Raw genomic sequence first — 23,489 nt, 5'->3', positions numbered from 1 at the left:
CTTCCAGCCAAAAGAGATGCTTTAAGATGCCAAAGTAGATATCTGACAACAAAACACAACAAAAGGCATTAAGTAGTCAATAGCGACTTTCTTTTTCCACCAGACCATCAACCACTGGAGTTAATGACAATGGATAGAGAGCTGTCTAAACTGCTAAGAACAAAGGGAAAAAGTAGCAAAGTATTCCCCTGGAGAAACTGAGAAAATCACACCTTGAAAGGACTCAATGACCAATCACAAAATGTCAGCCTTACTCAACTCTCTGGACTTAGATGTCATCCTGATTTCAAGACCTAGTTATACTATTCCTGTATACTCTGAAAATCATTTCCATCTGATGTTTAGTGCTTTAGAAAAGAGTCAAGGCCATACCCTCATCTACAACCCCTGGACAGTTAGAATAATCATATAGCTGGAGGCTGATAAGATCCAAAGGCTAGTCAGTGCCTTTATTCTCATAGTTTCTCAGGTGAATCCTCCACTAGAATTTTTCCTTCATCCATAAACATTCCCACATTCCCTACTTTTACTAACAGTTAAATGAAAATGCTGCTGGTGTACGGGAAATCCTTTTTTGGCCCTTTGAAAACTGATATTAATTTAAGAGGTCACTCTTTGTCTGCCATTAATTAAAATGTACACTGCTGAGTTTATCTGCTCAGAGTATAGAAGTCATGTTAGGAAGAAAACTTTCAACACAGAGCTCAAATTAAAACAAAGGCTTTGAACTGTGGATCTGGAGACAGGTACAGTTTGTACTTACACCTCCCCATTTAAAGTACTGCATCTACAGCATGTGGCAAAGAAAAAGTACAGCTGTAACACAGTTGAAGGGATTGCCAAATTCCAAATTTAGCTTTCTATATCAAGGTAACAATTAAATTTTACATTATCCCCTAAAGAGTCTAGCTGTTATTTTTTTTAAAGCTCTGATGAGAAATTAAATTACTGTTTTACATTTGGAAATACAGGTAACTACAGTTATTGTGGCATTTCATGATTTCCAATGGAACCAAGATCCCTACTATGTCTTCCTAAACTGGTTGCTATGAATGACTAGATAGTCCAGAATGGACAGTAATTAAATAGCTTCACTTCTCTCTCCCAAGTAGATAATATCTTGAGACCTCAAATTTTATTTGACAGACTTAATTTGGGATAAAATAACTCTAAATATGCTTTTCAAATTCTCAGTGTCATATAGGGAGGTCTAATAAAAATTTTTTAAAGCATTTTTCTAAATGATTTGAGTAAGACAATTGTTCCCATACAATGGATTGAGTCAGACACAATTTTTAAAAAGTAATTTGTTTATTTCAGTGGTGAACAACTTTTCTTTTCTCCCCCACATGGCTGCATGGCGCGGCTTGTGGGATCCTAGTTCCCTGACCAGGGATCAAACCCTCACCCCCAACAGTGAAAGCGTGGAGTCCTAACTACGGGACCCCCAGGGAAGTCCCAACAACTTTCTTTTTAGTATGAGTGTATTTATGAGAAAAAGTATAAATCTTTTTTTTCATTTTAATCGAATCAGCCTTTTTCAAGTCCCATGGAAAAATCTCTACCCTTAAAACTTGAGTTCCTACTTTGCTGAATAAGAAAATGAGGAATACTATGTTTTCACCATTAAATTGTTACTATCTGGACATATTCAGACAACTAACAAAAGGAAGAAAGCCGTCTAATCGGTCTTCCTGAAATTAGATCACAGCCCTCTCTTTATTACCAGCAAGCCAGGTATGCCAGCAGGCTTGCCACTAGCCTAACAAATCAAACTCCCTATGTTTAAAGACTGGTACTGAGGACCAGAAACACAAAAATAGCTCAAATAACTAAGTAAGCTGTAGAGGTAGAAAAAAAAACTTCAGAGCTTTAAAGTTCCAAGAACACATAACTCCATGCCAGCCCCTCTCCCTACCCCCTGATGTGAGGTTGCTAATATTCAAATCTGCATAAACTATCCCTTAATTACGTTCAATTAATATACAACAGTGATTTGCATGCCCTCAAAGTCTCTATTAGCCACTTTGGACAATTATAACAATAGTGAACACCCAGGTATACTACATGCCAGGCAGTGTTCTAAGTGCTTTGGTGCTCTTCAAATGAAAATCAGGAGAATTCTCCATTCAAATTTCTACAAAAGTTATAGGGGACCTTGTTAAAACACCTATTTAGTAAAGACCTATATTTTTATACAATTTGGATTCAGTCAGCTACAAAGCCATCCTTCACTCAGAGATTTTGCTGGATAATTGTATGAAAAAATAGAGAAATATATTAAGGTTATGCTACTAGATAAATAAAAACAGTGAAAAAATTGTTAATTTATTTGGTAAATGAAGAATCTATTTCTAACAAACCACTGAAACAGCAAAATGATAGTTATATCACTTGCTTAACAGGAAATTTTAATGAGCAGACAAAACAAATGCTAATATACTATAAAAAAGAAACAATAGAAATGAAATGGAAAGACAGATTGCATGTTTTCAGTGTAGCTGTATTTAATGAAGTCTTAAAAACCTTCACGTTTAAAAGTCAGCATGAATTTTTTTAAGTGCAAGAATAATTTGCAGTAAATAGATTCTTTGCTACATAATGCCAATGTTTTTGGATTTTCTTTGCCGATTTGTTAGTTGAAGTATGACTAAAAAACATAAAAGTATGGGCATTACAAATTCATCTTAAAAGCTAGGCAGTGGCTATCGTATTTAACAATTTGCAATACTTGTATGAAGGTTTTAAATTTGTTTATAACACCCAAAGTAATTTACAAATGGAATTCTATAAAGATGTGTTTCATCACTGTAAAATGTGACTATCTTTCCCCCCTGTGTGTTTTAAACTGTTCCAAGTGTATTTACTTAGATCTTAAATAGTTACAGAATCCAGTCATAGGTTGTTATGAAATGTGTCCTCCAAAAACATTTTAAGTCCTAACTTCCAGTACCACAGAATGTGACCTTATTTGGAAATAGGGTCATTATAAATATAATTAGTCAAGATGAGGTCATGCTGGAGTAGGGTGGGTCCCTAATCCAATAAAACTGGTGTGCTTTTAAGAAAATTTAGATACAGACAAGCATAGACGGAAGATGATGTGAAGACACATGATGGAAAACAGCCATGTGATGACACAGGCAGAGACTGAAGTGACATATCTACAAGCCAAGAACAAGGATTGCTGAGAACTCCCAGAAGTTGGGAAGAGGCAAGGAAGGATTCTCCTCTAGAGCCTTCAGAGAGAGAACGGCCCTGCCAACACCTTGATTTCAGACTTCTAGCCTCTAGAACTATGAGAAATTAAGTTTCTGTTGTTCTAAGCCACCCACTTTTTGGTATGTTGTTACAGCAGCTCTATGAAATTAATTATACAGACCATATATTATAATTAGAATCTACCTGTCCAAAAGAGCATTTTTTAAAGTAAGGCATAGCTTTGAAGTCAGCAAACCCAGGGTTCAAGCACCTATGCAAATCAAAGGCTGTGTGACCATGGATTTGAGTTTGCTTATTTGTAAAGAAGGGAAAATGAACCCTACCAAACAGTGTATTTCTGAAGATAAATTATATAGAATGTCAATGACACAGAGGTCAAAAATTTTCTCTGTCCACTCTCAATCCCCTCTCCCTGTAATGAGAATGTATTTTACATATGGTCAGACACTATTTGGCTAACAATTCAGAAAGTAATATGATAAAAAGAGGACTGTAATTCAAATATTATTAAATAAATTTTATAAAAAACACTGTCCTAAATGAAGCCCTGATAGTGTTACTACTTAGAAATCTCTAAATCTTTACCCTAGGTATGACCACAGTGCATTGTGATGTGATGTTTTTCAGAACCTTCTAAGAAGGTAAATGCTACCCCTGCCTACCTAAAAAGGCTCAAAGTAGTTTCAATAACCAGAGAAGGTCAATTCTTAAACAAGTTATCTTTTATACTTTCAAAGATTATTTAATACAAGTCTTCTGATTTTACTAATATTCTTACTAATGTGTAAACTGACCCAAGTTCAGTAATAAACACAAGACTCATGTCATTAAAAAGCGACTGTTCAAATGCAAGAACTTTTTATTTCATGTAATAATAACATAAGCAAATAATAACTTTGGCAAGATTAGTAGAAATAGAAGTATAACTCACAAATATGATAAGCATTTCCCCTGATGTGTGGATTAGGCAGTAATATGGCCACAATGTTTAGTCATCTGTCCAAAGACTTTGGAAAAGGTGATCAAAGGCCAGCACCATGACATGCTGTGGATTAAACCTCTTATGAATCTAAGTTTAGTGACTTGAAGAAAGCCTAGAATCAGGTTATATATTCTAATAAAGTAAAATAACTGTAAATTATTCACTACTACCAAAGACAACAGCTAACCTCCAGACTGCTTGAATTCAAGTGGAGAATAATGACTAACACTGAATGCTTACTATGTGAAAAGATAACTTTACATATTTCATTTATTTCAAGCCACGGAATATTCCTAATATATGAGTTTTATACACAAGAAAACTGAGTACTAAGTTTTGGCTAAATATAGTGTATAACCACCACATTTTAGAAAGGAGCTGCCAAAGCCACAAAAATATAAATTTGGAAGCTATCACTGGCTCTGCTTTACAAGTATTAAAACATTTTAAAGAATAAAAAAGTTTTGAAATTTTATTTAATTTGTGGGAAAAGGTGTTTTCAAAAAGAAATCTTATTTAATATCAATGCAACACAAACCTGCCTCCAAAGTAGCAAGTTATTTAGAAAGTTAACAATATTATGCTATGGTATCACTTTAAGAAAAAAAACATATCCTGAAAGTAGAATCTAAGAAAATGAAGCTGCAGTGAATGTTCAGACACTGGAAAAGAAGATAGCCCCAAGTACGCCTGTAACAGTGAAAACACAAGTTCAGTGTTTCACTGCAGCCTTACCCTGTAAGGATAAGCCTGGTACGCATGTTACTTTTTTCTGCACAAATTTATTTGCCTTTTCTAAAGAGAAGAGGAACTAATAGTTGGTGAACCTCTGCCACATGTGCCTGGCACTTTATTAAGTGGTACATGTTAATTTTTTCATCTGACAGGCCTGGGTTTCAATCTTTGCTCAAATATTTACAAGTGGTGAGATCTTAGGCTATTAAATCCGTGACTCAGGTTTCTCTTAGTAAGAGATATTAAAGCAACAACTACCTCACAGGACTGTCATGAGAATTATATTATGCAGGTAATAAAATCATCCCAGGTCTTGTCACACAGTATATGCCTATTAAACATTAGCTAATATTATCATCAATTAAAAAAAACAAAAAAGCAGCCCTGCAGGCCAGCTTTTAAGAAATGATGCTTCAAGGTGCAGTAACTTGTCCGAAGACATATATTTAGAAATGTTAGTTTTGAAAACCCGAAGGCAATAAAACCTATGCTCACTTAAAAAGTGTTCCAATATCGTTAGCCTTTCCCTCTGTTCCTCCTGCTCCCTCAGCTGGTCTTTCACAGAAGAGAGAACTTATTTCATTGACTCAAGGTACTTAAATGCTGGAAACGACCTTAGAAATCACTAAGCAAAGGAGTAGGCAAATTGCTTTCAACAGACAAATCCAACTGATAGCCTCTGCCTGGAATGATAGGTCAAAAAGGAGGCTGGGAGGTGCTGTGATGAGAATTCTGAGAAAGGCAGAAAAATAAGATAAAACAGTGACAGCCGCCCATGGGCTGAGTGATAGTGGTGGGAGGTGGGAGGACAAACAACACAGGTCAACCAAGTGCTCCATTCTGCCGCTGCTGTGTGAACTTAATACGCTCATTAAACTAACTCATCTAATTCTCACTAAACTCAGGGCTCAAGGTCACAAGTTCCAAGCGCACTCTCTACCACCTACTGGGCTCTGCATAAGCATGCCCTCGGCTTCCTTCACTACAGGTCACCCTACTATCCAAAGCATCTCACATTTCTCATACAATATAAAGTTAGCCCATTTAGCACCACTTACCCCTTGATATACTACACATATTTTACAGATTACTTAGAATATTTGTTCTATATCTTGACTAGAACAAGGCAGAGTAATTCTAAGTACATATGAGGTGAAGAGCCCCCTGGGGGAAAAAAAAAGATCTAAGTAGAGGGGAAGAAAAATGTCTGAGCAAAGTTCATGCCAAAATAAACCACTGACCTGCATTAGTCTTTGATGTGCAGCCCACATCTAAGTAGTCCTACTAGTAACATTACTCCTAATCCCTGATAAGCTTAATGCTTGCAGTTTTGGTCCCAAAGGGACCCTTCTTATAATCAAAGCATTTAATTACATTGATACATCTAGGAAATTTTTCTTTGAGGTATCCGATAACAAAGTTTCACCTGGGTCAAAAATACTTCCAACAAAACCATCCCATATGGGTTATCCTTCCATCCCTTTCTTGCTATAATAATTCATTTTTAGATTAACACTTGAATTTAAAACATCTGTGGACTTCTCTATTTTTTATTCACTCTCCAATACCAATTACCACAATTAACTGTATACTTTATTGAAACATTAAAAATAATTTTGTATCACTACTTTTAAAAACACGTAAAAAAATCTCAAGTGTATGGTACATTAAATATTTGCATATTTTAACATATCTAAAGTGGTGGTATGTGGAAGGTGGTATGTGTGTGTGTGTTGGTGTATGAACATGAATATGTATCTCCCCAGGAGATTCTGTGTTAGTAAGTCTGTGGTGACCATCCCCCCCATATTTTCAAAAAGCTCCACAGGTGATTCTTCTGTCACACATTTCCTGGCTGAGAACCACAGAGAAAGTGTATTTCATACAGCTTTCAATAACATGCCCTCATTTAAAGTATGCCCCCAAAGAAAACAATTTGTGCCATTAATTTTAAATTCTAGTTCTAGAAAGTTTTGCTGGATCAAGGTATCTTGTTTTTAATCTCCCATTAAAAAGTGTAGCAACCTGACTTTTTTTCAGAAGTAGAAAATAAAATTTTTAGAGCCTACAACTTAAGTTAGTTTAAAAGATGGTTCCTATAAAACCACAGCATCACCAATTAAGGAAACATTTATAATTCTCTGCCACACTTTAATATTTATGATTTCCTACATAATTTTAATTTATTGTGCCTATCTTAAAAATGAATATGCACTTGCTCTCCTCTTCTTCATTATGTAAAATATTTAAAGAGTGAAATGTTAATGCTTTTTTTCTTTGAAACAGTTAAAAGCCCTTAAAACATTTTATTAATATAGCACCCAATAATAACGATGAAGGCACATAAGGTATAACAAAATTATTTTTAATCAAATGTTAAATTTTTTTTTCATTAAATGTTGTGCCCATCTAAAATATATACAATGACAAAAAAAAATCAGAATTTTTCTAAATCACTTACTGAGTAAGGGAATATATATATATATATGGAGTGTATATATATATATATATATATATATATATATATATATATACCAAAGAAATACCATATTTCTTTGATCCTAAGACACATTTTACATTTTGACATTTCTGAATTACAAATGTGTGTTATAATCGCTGGCATGTCATATTGGAAGCATTTAAAAATTTCTGAATGGTGCTTCTTACAATCAATGACACCTTAGATCTGATGAACTAGTGTTTATAAAAAAATACTTTTTCAAATTAAAAGAGGTAACTTTCTTTTTAAATGTAACGAAACTGTCCCATTCCCAACACAACCCCAAATTTGTGAAAAATGGCCAATAAATTTGGTGAAGCAACTAAATTATCAGAACAAAAGCAACTGCTCTGGTAAGAATGTAATAGTTTAAATAATAAACAAATTGTATTAATTAAATATTGTATGAAGTCATTTCCAGAGTTTTAAACAAATAATTTTATACTATTCCATCTTCCAATGCTTTCTAAGTATTCTGTACGCCCTACACATTGAAATAAAACTAAAATAAAGGAACATTCCACCTATGATATGCTGTAGATAAAGACTACCTTGCTTTAAAATAAGTTTCTATCTACAATATAAAATGATCAAAGTACAGTATATGCATTCATGCTAAGAACAGAAGCCAATGTTTAATGAAATGTTTAAACACATAAAAAAAATTTAGAAATTAATGTCTATTAACGCTGCCATCTACTAATACCACACTAAGTCCTATCATTCTCTCTCTCTACATATCACAAATCAAAACACTATGTGACCTCCTGTCTACTGTAATTATTGCCTGCAGCACTTCAACTGTTTTATTAAAGTATTTAGGTACTCCTTGCATATTTCTAATTGCTAGCATTCTAGTGACAGCAGTACTGTGATCCAAAGCATCAAAAATGTGATAGGTCTTATGTCAAACTTAGCAAAGTAAGACAATTAACTTTTCTCTCCACCGTTTAAAAAAAAAATAGTGAACGTAAATATCAATTTTGGAAATTCAGTATGAGGATGAATAATATCCTTTCACTCAAACATTACACAATACAAGGATAAAGTGAGCCTAACTACACATAATTATTTTTCAGCTGTTTTACATTTCCAATGTAACATTGGAATGTGTGACATTTCCAGTGTCACACATTTCCAAGATGGGTTTCTAGGAGACAATACTAACAACTGATTAGGTAACTTCCACCATCAGAATCATCAAACCAGTGCAATACTTGTACACATTTCGTCTTCAAGTTTGCACATGAAGGCCCAAGGGTGATAAAAAGCTTGGGATCAAAAGTCACTGAAAAGTCTTTCTTTTTTATGGCTACTTAATCCAAGTGAATGTCACTTAATTTTGATAATGATAAATGTAACTAAAGTAGTTTGAGAGAAATTCCAGTTAATATAATTTCCTTAAGGACAAGGCTAAATCTTTCCAGAATATTAAAACTTTGTACCAATGTCACAGTTTTTCCCATTACCCCAAGGAAATGATCTGAAACCAACCCGAAATTATTGGACTGAATTCAATTACCCTAGAAATAAACACCAAATTCCCCGTCTCATCCACTTTTCCAAAAACCAAAATAAATAACGTACTATTTCTATTTCAGAACCTACAAGAAGAAAAGACTTTATTTTTGGCGAGAATCCTTAAAGATCTATAGATCATCAGAGGGAAGCAAAAACCACCCAATGTTCAATAGCTGGTGTACCCATCATTTCTTTTGGTGCGGGATGGGGTGGGGGGCTTGACAAATGTAACTGAAGAATTTTAGGTAAATAGAACAAATGAGGAATTACTGGAATAGGAGACAAAGCAACTGTTCATGGAACCAAATGAAAGCCATCATTAGAAACGGAAAAACACCAATGGTTTTATATATATGTGTATATATGTAAAACCCAAAGGAGAAACAAACAGCAAATAAATGAAAAGCAAAAGCAAAAACATAATAATAATAAATAAAACAGGAAACTTATCCCAAATTTTTCTGCTACTCAGTTTACCTTGGAAGCTAATCTCAACAGCGTTATGCAGAGCCTACAAAACACATGACGGACACATTGTTTCTGGTATACAAGTTAATGTTTTAAAATCCACCAACACTACTCTACATTTTGTGCAATTGAGAAATTCACTTCAGGCAAGTGACCAGTAAGTACTTTAGTATAAGCACTATCTATGCAGAATAGCAAATAGTGTGAAACAAAGCAATGCAAGCATTTACGTGGATTCAGCTTGATGCTAAATCTGGCTTCATGCTTAACTGTATTAAAAGAGAATTATCAAACTGCCAATGTATTTCTTTACAATATTTCTTATTTTACCATCATAAAGGCTAAGAGCTGTAACTATGAGCAATGTCAATTAGCCAAATTTCTCTTATTTTCTATCCAGTTTTAAAGAATATTTTATTATCTAAACTACCAACTTTCTATTTTTCTCTGTATGTGCATGAAAATAGACGTACAGAGAAAGAAAACTCTACATATGGCTTATGCAATAAATATACACAGATATTACACACATACTAATGAGACTGCATGATTTTTATATCAAAGTACATGCTTTTTTCAACCACATGGTTCTTTGTTGTTGTTATTACGAGTAATAGAAAAATTCTGCAACTAAGCACATGCTGCTAATGATCCATGGTTTTAAGAATCTGTAGGTTAAAAAAATACAATTCCTAGAACACTGTTATCAAACAAATAAGTTTTATTGGCATCTAAAAACAAAATTCACCCAACATTGAAACGTACTTTAATATTTATGTTGTTTTCTTTTTTTTCTTTTTTCTTTTTTACTCACTGCAGTATGAGGAACAAATCACAAACACTTACTTTGGAGAAACAGAGACCATAGTGTAGATTTTACAAAATCACTTTTTAAAATCTCTGTATTGTGCTCCTCAAATATCTAGAGCCAGTCTTTGCATAAAATATCACAGCTTTGTCTATTACCTTAAAAGTCTGCAGCAGCCTAAAGATATGGATAAGATATACCACCGCTTGCTATTTTGAAATATATCTATTACCATATCCAACCTAATGGTAGTATCTAAAAAATTCTTTCTTCCATAGGAAGTCTCTGACAAGCTGTTATTCATTTCCTTGAAGTTAAAAGAATCTGGGGGCAACATTTATATTTTATCAGAAAAATAAAAAAATGTTTACCTACCATGTTCATATTAAGAACAATGTCTATACAAGTCAGTTGTACAATTATATTAAGAGAAAGGTGAACATGAACATCAGATTAACTTAATTCTGGCAGACAAAAGTGAACAACTATGGTCCAGTCAGCCATTAATCTATTACAGAGAGATGACAACTTTACAAAATGTATCTTTTACCTACTGAGTGATGATTATGTCCCCTCAGTTTCTGTGCTTTCTACCACTGGTTCACTCTCTATATCAGCAACTGTGTCACTCTTCTCCTTGTTTATTTCACTTGAAGATGTCAGTTTTTCATAAAGTTCAGGATCACTCTGCGCTGGTAAAGGTGGTGGCTGAGCATGTCTCTCGGTATTTTCACCATTAACCTGAGGCACGTTATCACCTTTTCGTTGAGAAGTGGCCCCTTCAAAAAAATCAAAAACCCGAGCATGAGGAGGGGGGACCCAGGTGTTTTGAATTCTATCTCGTCCAAAACGATTTCCATTAATTTCTCTGCAGAAATCAAAATCTCTGTCATCCCTATCCCTTTGCCTCTCCCAGGGTCTTCTGCGGTCATCAAAATCTCTGTGAACTTCTTGTCCAAATCCTCTGTTCCAAGGACCACTTCTAGGATCAAACCGATAGTTTCCAGACCGAAATCTACCTCTTTCTTCATGTAAGCCCTTTGGACCACCATAGACAGGTAGAACCCGATGCTCTCTCTCGTCGAAATCTCTATGCCCCCAGGGCTTCTCTGGAGTAAAGCCAAAGTGGTCTCTTCGACCAAGATGATCTATGCCTGGCCTCACAAGATTCTCTCGAATATCTACAGGTGGTCTTCCAAAATGATCTCTACCATCTAATGGAGGCCTTCCAGGACCTTCTCTTGGATCTACAGGCCGTCCAACCACATCCCTAACATCCACCGGGGGAGGTCTACTAATGGTTTCCCTGGTTTCTATGGGAGGAAACCGGTAATCTCTATCTCCTTCCTGTTGAATGTTATCATTCCCAAGTGGTATCCTTTTTTCTGGATTAGCAACATTGTCTACACTTTGTCTTCCAGGAACTAGAAAAGGTCTTTCAGGTGGACTAAAAATATCTCCTGGAGCAAAAGGACCACGGGGTGGTGGATGAAGAGCTGAATCAAGCACCGCTGGGGGAGGGAGTCCCCGCTGAGGTGGAATTCCAGGCTGCATTAAAGGGAATCTTGGTCCAGGTGTCTGTGGTATTAGTCCTGGACGAATGTCTAACATTGGCATTGCAGGCATCCTTTGATTAGAAAGATTTAAAGGGGGTAAATGTTGAGGCCCAGCTGGTGGCTGTGTTCCCAAAAGTCCAGAAGTATTTGGAACACTGGGTGGCTGTACTCCTATAAGTCCGGAATTGTTAGGTATATTTGGGGGTAGCATGCCCAGAAGTCCAGAACTACTCGACACACTTGGTGGCTGTATTCCCAAAATTCCAGAGTTATTTAGAATATTTGGTGGCTGGGCTCCAATAATCCCAGAACTACTGGAAACATTAGATGGCCGGACTCCAAGAATTTCATTATTACTTGATACATTTGGTCTTTGGACTCCCAGAATTCCAGAATTGTTCGTCATATTTGGCGGCTGTCCTCCTAAAATCGCAGAGCCACCTGAAACATCATTTGGAATCACTAAAATGGAAAGAAGAAAAATAACACTATCATTCTGGTGTGAAAAGCAAACTATGTTTATAATTATTAACGCTATAATTGCCAGTAGTTAGCTTAATCAGCTACTTGTATCCCCCCAAGAATCCAGGTATACTAGATATTAAAAAATTAAAGCTGAAATTATTAATACCATATGTAGTGAAATTTAAATATTAAAACATAGGTGGGGCTGCTACCTAAAATCTTTACATGAAATCTTTTTAAGTTAAACAAAAATATCAGCTTTTATACTGATTCTCCACCTTTAACAAAAGTCTTTCTAAAGTACAAACAATTCTTAATATACTAACAGTGGTGCCATAAAAAAAGGACTGGTTCTGAGGATCCTAGGGGCAGGACAGGAATAAAGACACAGATGTAGAGAATGGACTTGAGGACACCGGGAGGGGAAGGGTTAGCTGGGATGAAGTGAGAGAGTAGCACTGACATATATACACTAGCAAATGTAAAATAGATAGCTAGCGGGAAGCAGCCGCACAGCACAGGGAGATCATGTGACCACCTAGAGGGGTGGGATAGGGAGGGTGGGAGGGAGACGCAAGAGGGAGGAGATATGGGGATATATGTATACGTATAGCTGATTCACTTTGTTATAAAGCAGAAACTAACACACCATTGTAAAGCAATTATACTCCAAGATGTCAAAAAAAAAAAAAAAAAGATGTATAGTGTAGCCAAAAGGACACTGAGCTTGCAGGTTTAAAAAAACTAAAAAACAGAGTTTAATTCCTGGCTCTGCTACTTAAAGCCTGTGTTGTGTGTGGCATCATGCAAGTAAATAAACTGCTTTACAGTTGCAGGAAGTAAGAAAAAAAAAGGACTCGCTGCTTTCAAAACTATATTTATCTTCTAGACTTAGCTGGATATCTGGTAGTAGTTACTTATAACTAATACTTGTTTGTTTTAATCTTTCTGTAAGTATACATATTTTGTGCAATCTTATTTTGATAACACATTAAAACAGTTCCAATAGGCCAAAAACAGGAGGAGAAGGAGTCTTAATGGAAAGGTGTCAAAATCTATACTATCCTGAAGAGAATGCCAAATTTCTTTATAACAGGAATTTTAGGAGATAAATGTTTTACACATTCATGGCACCTAAGAATTAAACACCAATATAGAGAAGTAGTGATTATGATTTAGCTATGTATTTCTGGGGATTTCTTTTTTCTTTTTACCTGATCTGGTGTTTTCACCAGAAGAAATCTGGTGGTCTATAAGATGAGGTACTTTTTCTTCAGGCTCTGCTTGTTTAGTTGGAGGATTAAAAACACTTCCAGCTGGCAGAGTGGAAGTAGCAAGACTGCTGGCAACAGAACCACCTGGCAAAACAAGGCTACCAAATCCAACATCTTTCACAGTTTCTGGAGTCATAGATAATGGCGGCTGCACTAAAGCTGTTTAAAGAAGCAGAATATATATTTCAGATTTAATTAGCTAATCAATTCATGTGCTAGGTTAAAATATTAAGTATGACCAACACTGGTCTTGCCAAAGTTTTAAATGACTTCCTATCCTTCTTCCCCAATTATTTGGTAAGACTGCTCAGTTAACATGACATATGTGAATTCTCTTCTGGTCCCTTTATTTCGTTTATAATGAAAACTAACTTCTGACAGCTTGAGTGTTTCACTTAATGGCATCTCTGTATCACCTAGCACATTATATAATAACTGATGCTCAAAATGACAAATGAGTCATCCTGAAGAAGCTAAATTATATTTAGAAAGCTTTTTTTTTTTTTTTTTGGCGGTACGCGGGCCTCTCACTGTTGTGGCCTCTCCCATTGCGGAGCACAGGCTCTGGACGCGCAGGCTCAGCGGCCATGGCTCACGGGCCTAGCCGCTCCGTGGCACGTGGGATCTTCCCGGACCGGGGCACGAACCCGTGTCCCCTGCATCGGCAGGCGGACTCTCAACCACTGCGCCACCAGGGAAGCCCCATTTTTTAAAAATAGGGAAAAACAACAATTTTTAGAAATATTTTCAAGAGAAATGTTTGGTAAAATAAGGATCCATGCTTAAGAACAAATCCCAGCAATAAAAAAAAATCATAATTGTTCAAGGATGCCAGTATGGGAATATCTAAATATAGAGAAATGATTGGTGAAGACCAACAAATATGAGAGTGAAAATCTGCCCAATCCCGCTGAAACTATAAGTACTAGCGTCTTTACATTCACTACTTTTTGTCAAATGAGGTAGGAAACTCATCAGATGAGAACTACAAATAAAAAGGTAAAAACATTTCCTTTTTATAAAGATACAAAAAAGGCATAAAGAATGGGTAGAAAAACTCTTCTGTATGTCATCTATATGTTAAAAAACTAAGCTAGAGGAATATAAAAATCACAAACAGAATTTCTAGTCAAACTTATTTCACAACACTACTAAATCATGTACTTTGGGATTTTAGAAACTTTTATCCTCACATTTAACTCTGGACTACCTAGACAAACTGTTAGCACAGAACAGAGCTGTAAAATAGGGATAAAAATCAACCGGGATCATGTATGGGAATTATGAGAATTAGGTAAGACAGTGTGAACAATTAGGGGAGCAGCTGGCACACAGTGCTGTTTCTCTTTCTCCTTTAATTGACCCCCAGCTTTCCAAAATGAACAGTGTAAGGAGAAACAACTGGGAGGGAGGCTCTAAGTAAGGTGGGTCTCTCTGTGAATGGTGAATTCAGAAACGGCTTCTGAACACTTTTCTAATTTTCAGAAAGAATAAACAATTCTTCCTAATTAACCAACAGTAACACAAAAAGGATCCTAATGTTGTCTAAACACTGAAGGAGAGAATAGAGTTTAAAAATGTAAGAAAAGTGGGTTATATAACACCAAAACGTAAAGCTCTGTATCATATACACTCTCTTTACAATAAAGTCCTTTGGTCTAGTATTAGGCGAAAAAGCTCTCAAAAACTGATGCAGTCATCTCAAAAGAATAGAGAAGTAACATGAAAGGCTCTTACTGTCCAAAAATGAACAAACTGAACTTCAAAAAGAAAGGTGAACGCAACCACTTGGAAGTAAAAATCCATTAATCCATAAACACTACTAAAAGTGAAGGAGAAAAAAGTAGAGGGAAGGGAGTGGAGAAGGAGAAATAAGAGAAATCCTCCCCCACCTTCAGTCACTGGATATCACAGGTGATATCCATAGAACTCATTACTCTGAAAAACTGCACTTACAGGAAAGAATTTAGCATCTCCTGTACAACTGTACTTCAAGGTAACTAAATACTACTAGTTGATGAGAGAAAGTTTTTCTTTACAGAAAAAATTCTTGCTAAGAAATGGAAGGAATTACAAAATTCGGAAGGTCACCACTTTGCAACTAATGAAAAGTAGATTCAGCAAGAATAATCAAAAGATGAAACCATCTGATGAAAATTTGAAGGGCAACTTTTTTAAATGACCAGGTCCCACTATCTGAATGCTCTGATCCATTATGACATCATTAAAAGTGGGACAAGAAGGCACTGCATGGCTCCTGATGTGATATAATATCAAGTCCATAGCACCCCATTTGTTAAGTATTTTTACGAAAAAAGTTGAAGCATATTCTAAACAAGCCTATGGTGCTAAAAACTTTCTATTTGCAGGAGATTCAAGGAAGATACCACAAAGAAGCAAAAAAACCAAACCTATTATTTGGGATCTTGCATCAAGTCCATAGCACCCCATTTGTAAAGTATTCTTACGAAAAAAGTTGAAGCATATTCTAAACAAGCCTATGGTGCTAAAAACTTTCTATTTGCAGGAGATTCAAGGAAGATACCACAAAGAAGCAAAAAAACCAAACCCATTATTTGGGATCTTGCATACAGAAGTGAACTGCTTTTCAACAAGTCAAAGACATGAAGCATTTTTAAAAAGGGGTGTGTGGGTGGGGCTGCTCTAAATTAAGACATTTTATACATAAAACGAAAAACACAAATTTGATACAACAGAGCAAATCTGAACTGTCATATGATACTGTTAACTTGTTAGAAATCATTTAACCAAAAAAAATGCATTTGTCTGAAAACTTCCATGATAAAAAAATTAACAATAATTAACAAACATGAGAACCAACACATTATCACTATCACAAAGAAAGAAAATTCTTAAAGTAGAAAACTCACAAGTTGGTACTACTGGTGGCATAGTAGGTGGTGGTACAACAGGTGGTGGAACTGGAGGTGGCATGAAACCTACATGGAAAAAAAAAAAGACCAAAAATAAAATAACAAAGTGTCACTTTCTTTTAAATCAAAGATTCCAACAGCTATAAATGAAATCCTACACTCTTAAAACAGTCATTACTACCTCATATTTATGAATATATTTTCCATTTAAAAAATTAGTTTTATATACACTACCTTATTTGATCCTTCGTAAGCTAAGTAAAGCATAGAGATCCCTATCATGAGCATATACTATCTATTTACTTGGCACGCTCTATGATGCTGTAAGATCAATGATTAAGTCAAGCCAGGCAACCTGTTTATATGTTAGCATGGTGACTGCATGGGAAGTTAAACATTGTATTTCAAGCTGCTGATACCATTATATGCAATAATGTCATCTGTAAAATGTGCTATTGTACTACTTTGATGTATATGCTGTTTACCCCACTATATCAGAATACTTCTATTAACCTTGGATATTACTATATTTTATTTTGAGCACTGAAACAAATCTTAATAAAAAATAAGAAATAAATAAAATAAATTTAATATTGGCTGTTTTATGATTTTAAATATCAGATGATCAAACTATAAACCTGCTTCCCTGCATTTTTAAAATATAGAGCTACCATTAAATTCCAATAGAAAATAGTGGCTAAGAATAACGGGAAAAAAAGATATGTGATTTTCAACAAATGAATGCTAGATAAAGACTATAAAATCCATGTGGTATGTTTTTTGAAAAAATCATTTAAAAATACCTTCTGAGAAAAAATTTTAATTTTCAATCACAAATACAGATTTGTGATTGAAGGTATCTGATGAATAGTTTTCCAATATTTAAAATATAAAAATATAAAGTTCTTATTAAAATCTGCATCAATTTCAAATTATGTATTAAGCTGTAATTTAAAAAATTTACATTACATGACAAATTACAACCATTTTCAGACAATGAATTTACTTTTTGGCCTTGCTGACAGTTTTTAGGAACTCTATTCAATGACTAAGAACTTAAATTACAGAAGTCAATTCAGTAATTCTTTTCTATAGTACACAAATAATTCATGAAGTTCAAAAAAAATAAACAGTTTTGAAAAACAACATATATCGTTTGATCCCTTGTATTATCTCTCTCCTTTGTCTAAACCTTCCACGATCTAATATGAAAAGCTCTATCTCTAACCTATGTAAGCAATTATTTATATTTAATCGATATGTGTTAAGTAACCTATAGTTTTTACCTAGAAACAATGATTCAAGGAACTTCTGTTTATCTATAATTAGGTCAAAAAAAGTATTATGAATTCAATTAGCATATTAAGATATACTATAATTTCTAATGTCAAAATGGAAATCTAATGATTTTTAGGAGGACTAATCTATATAATTTAATGCATACTTTGATGAATGGGTGATAACTATAGAGAACTTTTATATAAAAACTTCAACATAAATTTTAAATTATCTTAAGGCATTTCAATGATTTTAAAGGATTCCATTTCTTTTCTGTCAGTGCTTCTTAAAGTGTGGTCCACCAACAATACGCATCAGCTGGGAACTTGTTCGAAATGCAACTGTCCTGCACCACCTCAGTCCCACTGACTCAAAAGGAGGCTGGGCCAGCAATCTGTACTTTAACACGCCCTCCAAGTGATTCGGATGTAAGATATGGTTTGAGAATCACTGCTCTACAGTGTTTAAACCTGGAAAAGGAACATTTTAAATGATATTCTAAATAGAGTTGAAACGATAAGATGAAAATTTCTTACCAGGAGGTGGTTGTGAAGGGTTAAAACTTGCGCGGAGAAAAGGCGGTGGAGGAATTGGACTGAATCCAGGAGGAGGAACTGGCATTGACACAGGAAATGCTGGTGGGACTAAACTAACTGTAGGCACTGCTGGAGCTACTGGAATCTTTTGTGGATAGAAAATAAAAAGTCCATGTATCATTTTATCCATCTGCAACGATTACATCTTAGGACAACCAAAGGTAAATTATTTCTGTTTCTTTTATAGGAAGGTAACAAATATCATTATATTAAGTTGTTTTGGTTTTTTTTTTTTCTTCCTTTTTGTATTCTTACAAGTGAACTTACTTGAGGTAAAAGCAAGACAGTATTTTTCAACAAACAGAGACTGTGAAATCTACCTTACATTCAAGTGATGTAAAGATGTGGGCACCTACTGCAACAGTGAATACCATGCTCAATTTTACACTGCCACCTCCTACTAAGTTTATAATACCTAGCTATGTTATGCGATCTAATCACCATTAGGAAGCATGTCACTAACAGCTTTAAAATGGCTTGAATTTCTCATTAATTTGTTTTCTACTCCTAACCATAAATTCTTTTACTCATCCTAGGTACGACAATTCCCAAATATTTATCTGTATTATGGCATGGCTGTACCTCTCTCCTGAAGTTCACATTGTATCAATGGTCTGTTCAACATCTCAGCTTTGCTGTCTAGAAAGACACTTCAAACTTCACACGCATAAAACTGAACTCCCAGCTGTCCTTCCCAAACCACACTTCCACAGTCTTTTTCATTCTCAGATAATGGTAACTCCATCTTTCCAATTTCTCACGACCAAAAACCTTGCCTCTGCTCTTCCTCGCAACTCAAATCGAACCACGCGCACTGGCCAAACCACGACAATACACCTAGGATCTGACGACTTCTCGTTGCCTTCACCGCCACCAGTCCAGTCTGAGCCACCATCATCTCTCATCTGGATTGCTGCAACTTTTAACTGGTCTCTTTGCTTTTATCAATGCCCACTATTCTATTCTCAAAATAGTTGCCAGTGCAATCCTTTAAAACTCTAAGCCAGACTGAGTCACTCCTTTCTTCAAAGTCCTCTAATGGCTCCCCATCTCAGAGTGAAAACCAAAGTCCCCCCAGAGGTCTCACTTACACTAAGTTGCCTCTCACTCACTTTATTCTTGCCCGCTTGTTATTCCAGGAACACACGAAACATGCTCCTGGCTGCAGGCCTTTGCACTGGTTGTTCCCTCTGCCTCTAATGCTTTCTTCAGATAGCCACATGATTAACTGCCTCAGCAACTTTAAGTTGTGGCTCAAATGTCTTGTTCTCAATTAAGTCTACCTCACCATTTTATTTAAAATTTTAAACACCTACCTAGGCACTCCTGATGATCCTTATACTACCTTCTCCCCTCCACAGCATCTTATAAACTTATTGATTTTCTATTTTCTGTCTCCCGTATTGAGAACAAACTCTCCATAAGGGAAGGGATTTGTGTTTGTTTTTTTTTTTCCCACTGATGTATCCCTATTCCAGGTGCCTAGAACAGTGAATGTCACAGAGCAGGCAATCAATAAATATTTGTTCAATAAATAAACATTTAAATATGAATTACACTTTTTCTAAAAGGAAAATTTCAAAAATGCTTATATTTAATATTAATCTATTTTGGACAATTTCTTCCAAGTTTTACGAAGTAAAGACGTGAGTAAAAACAAAACTGTAAAACCACACATTAAACAATAAAAAAACACCCAGCACTAACCTGTAACATAGCAACAGGTGGAGGGAACACCTCTGCCTGGGTTGTGACCACTGTCTCCTTTTCAACTGGAGGTGGGCTCTGAGTTGTCTGGACCGTCTCTTTAACGGGTTCTGAGCTTTTCACACTTTCCCACTCTAAACAAAATATTTGAAATTGATTTCCTCTGGATAGGTGCAATTTTTCATTTTATATGTACACATTTATTTCACATCTGAATAGTCCTTCATCTACCTTGGCACATCTTTAAGATGTGTCCACAGCTGTAGGTGCCAAACTATCTGGTTCTGCTGAGATAAATCTGACTAGGGTACTAAGGAGTTCCAAGCAGCACGACATGAGGCACAAATCAAAGACACTAAAATATTCTGTCTAGAGAAAACACTTAAAAGGGATATCATAGATACGTATCTCAAAGGCTGTCTGATTTAAGACAAACCAACCTTATTCTATATTTTGTCACAAGGTATAAGGGGAAAACAACAAGTATTAACCCAATACAGAAAGATCTTTCTGAAAATACAGAAAAATGCAAAAACAGAACAAAGAAGCTCCAATGGTTCCTCCAAAGGTTCACCTCCCTTAAAGATCAAAGTCACGAGAATGACTAGTAAGACTACACGACTTCGCCCCTCTGTATCTCTCTGACTTCATCTCCTACTACTCATTCCTCACTATGCTCAAGCCATACTGGTCTCACGACTTTCTAATAGACTTGGCACTTGCTGTTCTCTCTGTATGAAACACTCTTTCCCAGATAGCTGCATGTCTCACGCCTCTGAATACCACCTTCTCCATTAGACCCTCTTCAACCACTTAAAACTCCAATAGCTCCACACCCATACTGCCTATCCCCTTTCCCTGTTTTTTCTTCTTAGAACTTAACCAACACTGAAATACTACCTAGTTTATCTATCATATTTATTATCCATTTTTCCCACTAGAACATGGGTTGGCAAACTCTTCCTATTTGTAAGTATTTTAGATTGTGCAGGCCACGTGTTCTCTGTTACAATGACTCAACTGTTGTTGAATTTTAAAAAGTCATATACAATAGGTAAACACAACTGAGCGTGGCTGTGTTTCAATAAAACTTTATTTACTGAACAGGCTGCCAGTAAGATTTGGCCCATGGGCTGTTGTCAACCCCTGTACTATAATGTGCACTCCAAGAGAGGAAGGATTTTTGTCTGTCTGTCTCACTGCTATAATCCCAGCTCCTAAAGTTATGCCTGGCACACAGTAGGAACTGAAATATTTTTTGAATGAATAAATGTTCAGGAGGAACATCCATCCAAAAAGGAGAGAGAAAGACAGCGAGAGAGAGAGAGAATGACAAGAAGAACACAACTGAGAAAGTGTTTGAAAATATGTACATTGGCCTGAGAACAAAAATACTATTCTGAAAATTAGCTAATTTTGGTAGAAGAGCTAAGATGTCAAGAAATAAGTATAACATATTTCAATTCTTTCCCAAGCATCCATTAGTCTGTGAATTTATAACTGAAAAATTTTAAAACAAAAAGACAAATTTTTCAAAAGAACGGGCCGGATTATCACTTGGTTATAAGCTTTCTAGAGCAGCGTGAATCTGAACTACAGCTCTCTGAGATTCTATTCCTGGCATTCTCAACATAGATACTAATCAAAATAATCTAGGAAGTTTTTTAAAGAAATTTCCTAAAACCCCAGTTCTCATTTAAACTCAAGTAACTGAAAAAATTAGTCTTTAGAAGCCTCCATATATACAACACTCTCAAAGACTGAAACTTTTTAAAAGACATATATAAAAAATGCTACATTCAGAGTTTTAGAACACTATCTATATACTCTGACATTTATGAAATAGATCCCATTACGTATACACATTGAACAGGGTAATGTTTCACTTTTTCCCCTCTTTTGCACTATGGGGAAGAATCCAGGAAATAAACACAATTCACCCCAACATGCAAAACTCTTATCAATTACAACCCTTTAAGCATATTTTTAAACAATAAAACTACCCATAGGGCTCTTACCAGTATTTACAGTTTCCTGATCAATCATGCCTCCTTCTGCAAAACCTTCCAAGTCATCCACTTTAACTTTTTCCCATGGTATATATGTTACTCCAAGATCCACGTCCCAGAATTGTTTGTATTCTGTTTTTACACCTTTGTTTAAAGCCCAAGCAATCTATCAGGAATGAGGAGAGGAAAGAAGAAAGCTCATGTTTACTGTAAAAACAAGGTAAAACATACAAAATTATATGCTAACAATGTAAAGATGAATAAAATTAGTTTTAAAAATCAGCTGGACAGGCAAAGCATCACTGCTGGAATAACAGTAGCCAACGAATTTTTTTCCATGTATTTTCTGATTTTGTTTGTAAAATAAAACCTGCATTAGATAGCAGTGGTGTTTATATTATGGGATTTATTTCCACTTCTTACTATGACCTTAACACATTTCCAGAAATAAACCAAATCTACTTTTCATCATAAAAATGTCAACCTACATTAGCGATAATTAGAATAGTTAAACAAAATCTTGGTACTCCAAGAGAGCAGTGACACTTTAGCTTACATACAGAAACTCTCTGCCATAAAATGACAAAGCACGGGCATATTAACTCCCTTGAAAGTAATTTAAAAATTTTTAATTCAGTTGCTGAAACTATGGAATAAATTAACTCCAAATAACAGAAATAAAATGTAAATTAGTTATAAGAAGTAAAAAATGGAAAAATACACAATACTCAAAGACTAAGAGGAAACAAATATACATAAATAAACCCTTCACAAGGGCCTGAGTTGTATAAGACAAGATGTTAAAAAGGAGACATTAATAATATAATTAAGGGGTAGGATTAGGAAGCACTGGGAAGGAGGGAATGAAAGACAAACTTGTAAAAATGAAAACGTTCTGCTCATGAAACGGTGACCTGGTTGACTAAGAGTACTGCGCCTGTGTGATTCTGAAGAACTGCTTGAATAAAGTTTTGGTTATTGTTTTACCTATAGCCAAATTCTATAATTTAACAATACTAAAATAATAAATTTCTGTCAAGGTTTGCCTATAACATTAAGGAAGAAGATGAATTAAATACAAGAAACATTCTAACAATCCAATAAAATAAGAGCACGTGCCCCCCAATCTCACCTTAATGACCTTGGACCCAATTTTATATGACCCGGAACTAAGCTTCTGAAGAGCCCGAAATGCATCTTGTCGATGAACCATGCAGACGTAAGCACAGCCCCTGGGAGGAATCATCTATTAAAAAAATTATTTTCTTTAGAAAGGGTGTATGAGGAGGGCAAGTCATTTCTGGCATTTTATGGTTTTAATGGAACAGAACATTGATTATTAATACTGAATTTTTTCCCCTTTTCTTCCTCCAGCTATCTGTTTATTTGTACAATTCAAGCACAATCAGTTGGAAAAAAAAATTCAGACGCTAGTTGGGTCTCATTCTAAGCCATGATATATGTGAAATCTTGA

General features: G+C 35.3%; 1 protein-coding gene across 1 annotated transcript in view; it reads right to left on the bottom strand.

Moving 5' to 3' along the window:
• Positions 1-10,131: 10,131 nt before the first annotated feature.
• The window catches only part of SCAF8 (SR-related CTD associated factor 8), a gene marked incomplete at its 5' end in the record, with an annotated part of 81,791 nt that continues 68,433 nt past the window's right edge, over positions 10,132-23,489 (bottom strand). Inside the window, 7 exon segments of the mRNA XM_079716559.1 lie at positions 10,132-12,254; positions 13,472-13,690; positions 16,423-16,491; positions 18,240-18,384; positions 20,007-20,140; positions 22,025-22,181; positions 23,148-23,261. Coding sequence (XP_079572685.1) covers positions 10,801-12,254; positions 13,472-13,690; positions 16,423-16,491; positions 18,240-18,384; positions 20,007-20,140; positions 22,025-22,181; positions 23,148-23,261 — 2,292 coding nt within the window. The 3' untranslated portion in view covers positions 10,132-10,800.

This window comes from Hyperoodon ampullatus, assembly GCF_949752795.1.
Source record: "Hyperoodon ampullatus genome assembly, chromosome: 12".
NCBI classification, from domain to species: Eukaryota; Metazoa; Chordata; class Mammalia; order Artiodactyla; family Ziphiidae; genus Hyperoodon; species Hyperoodon ampullatus.
The sequence above is the reverse complement of the archived record's forward strand: the minus strand, read 5'-3'. Positions and strand labels throughout refer to the sequence as shown.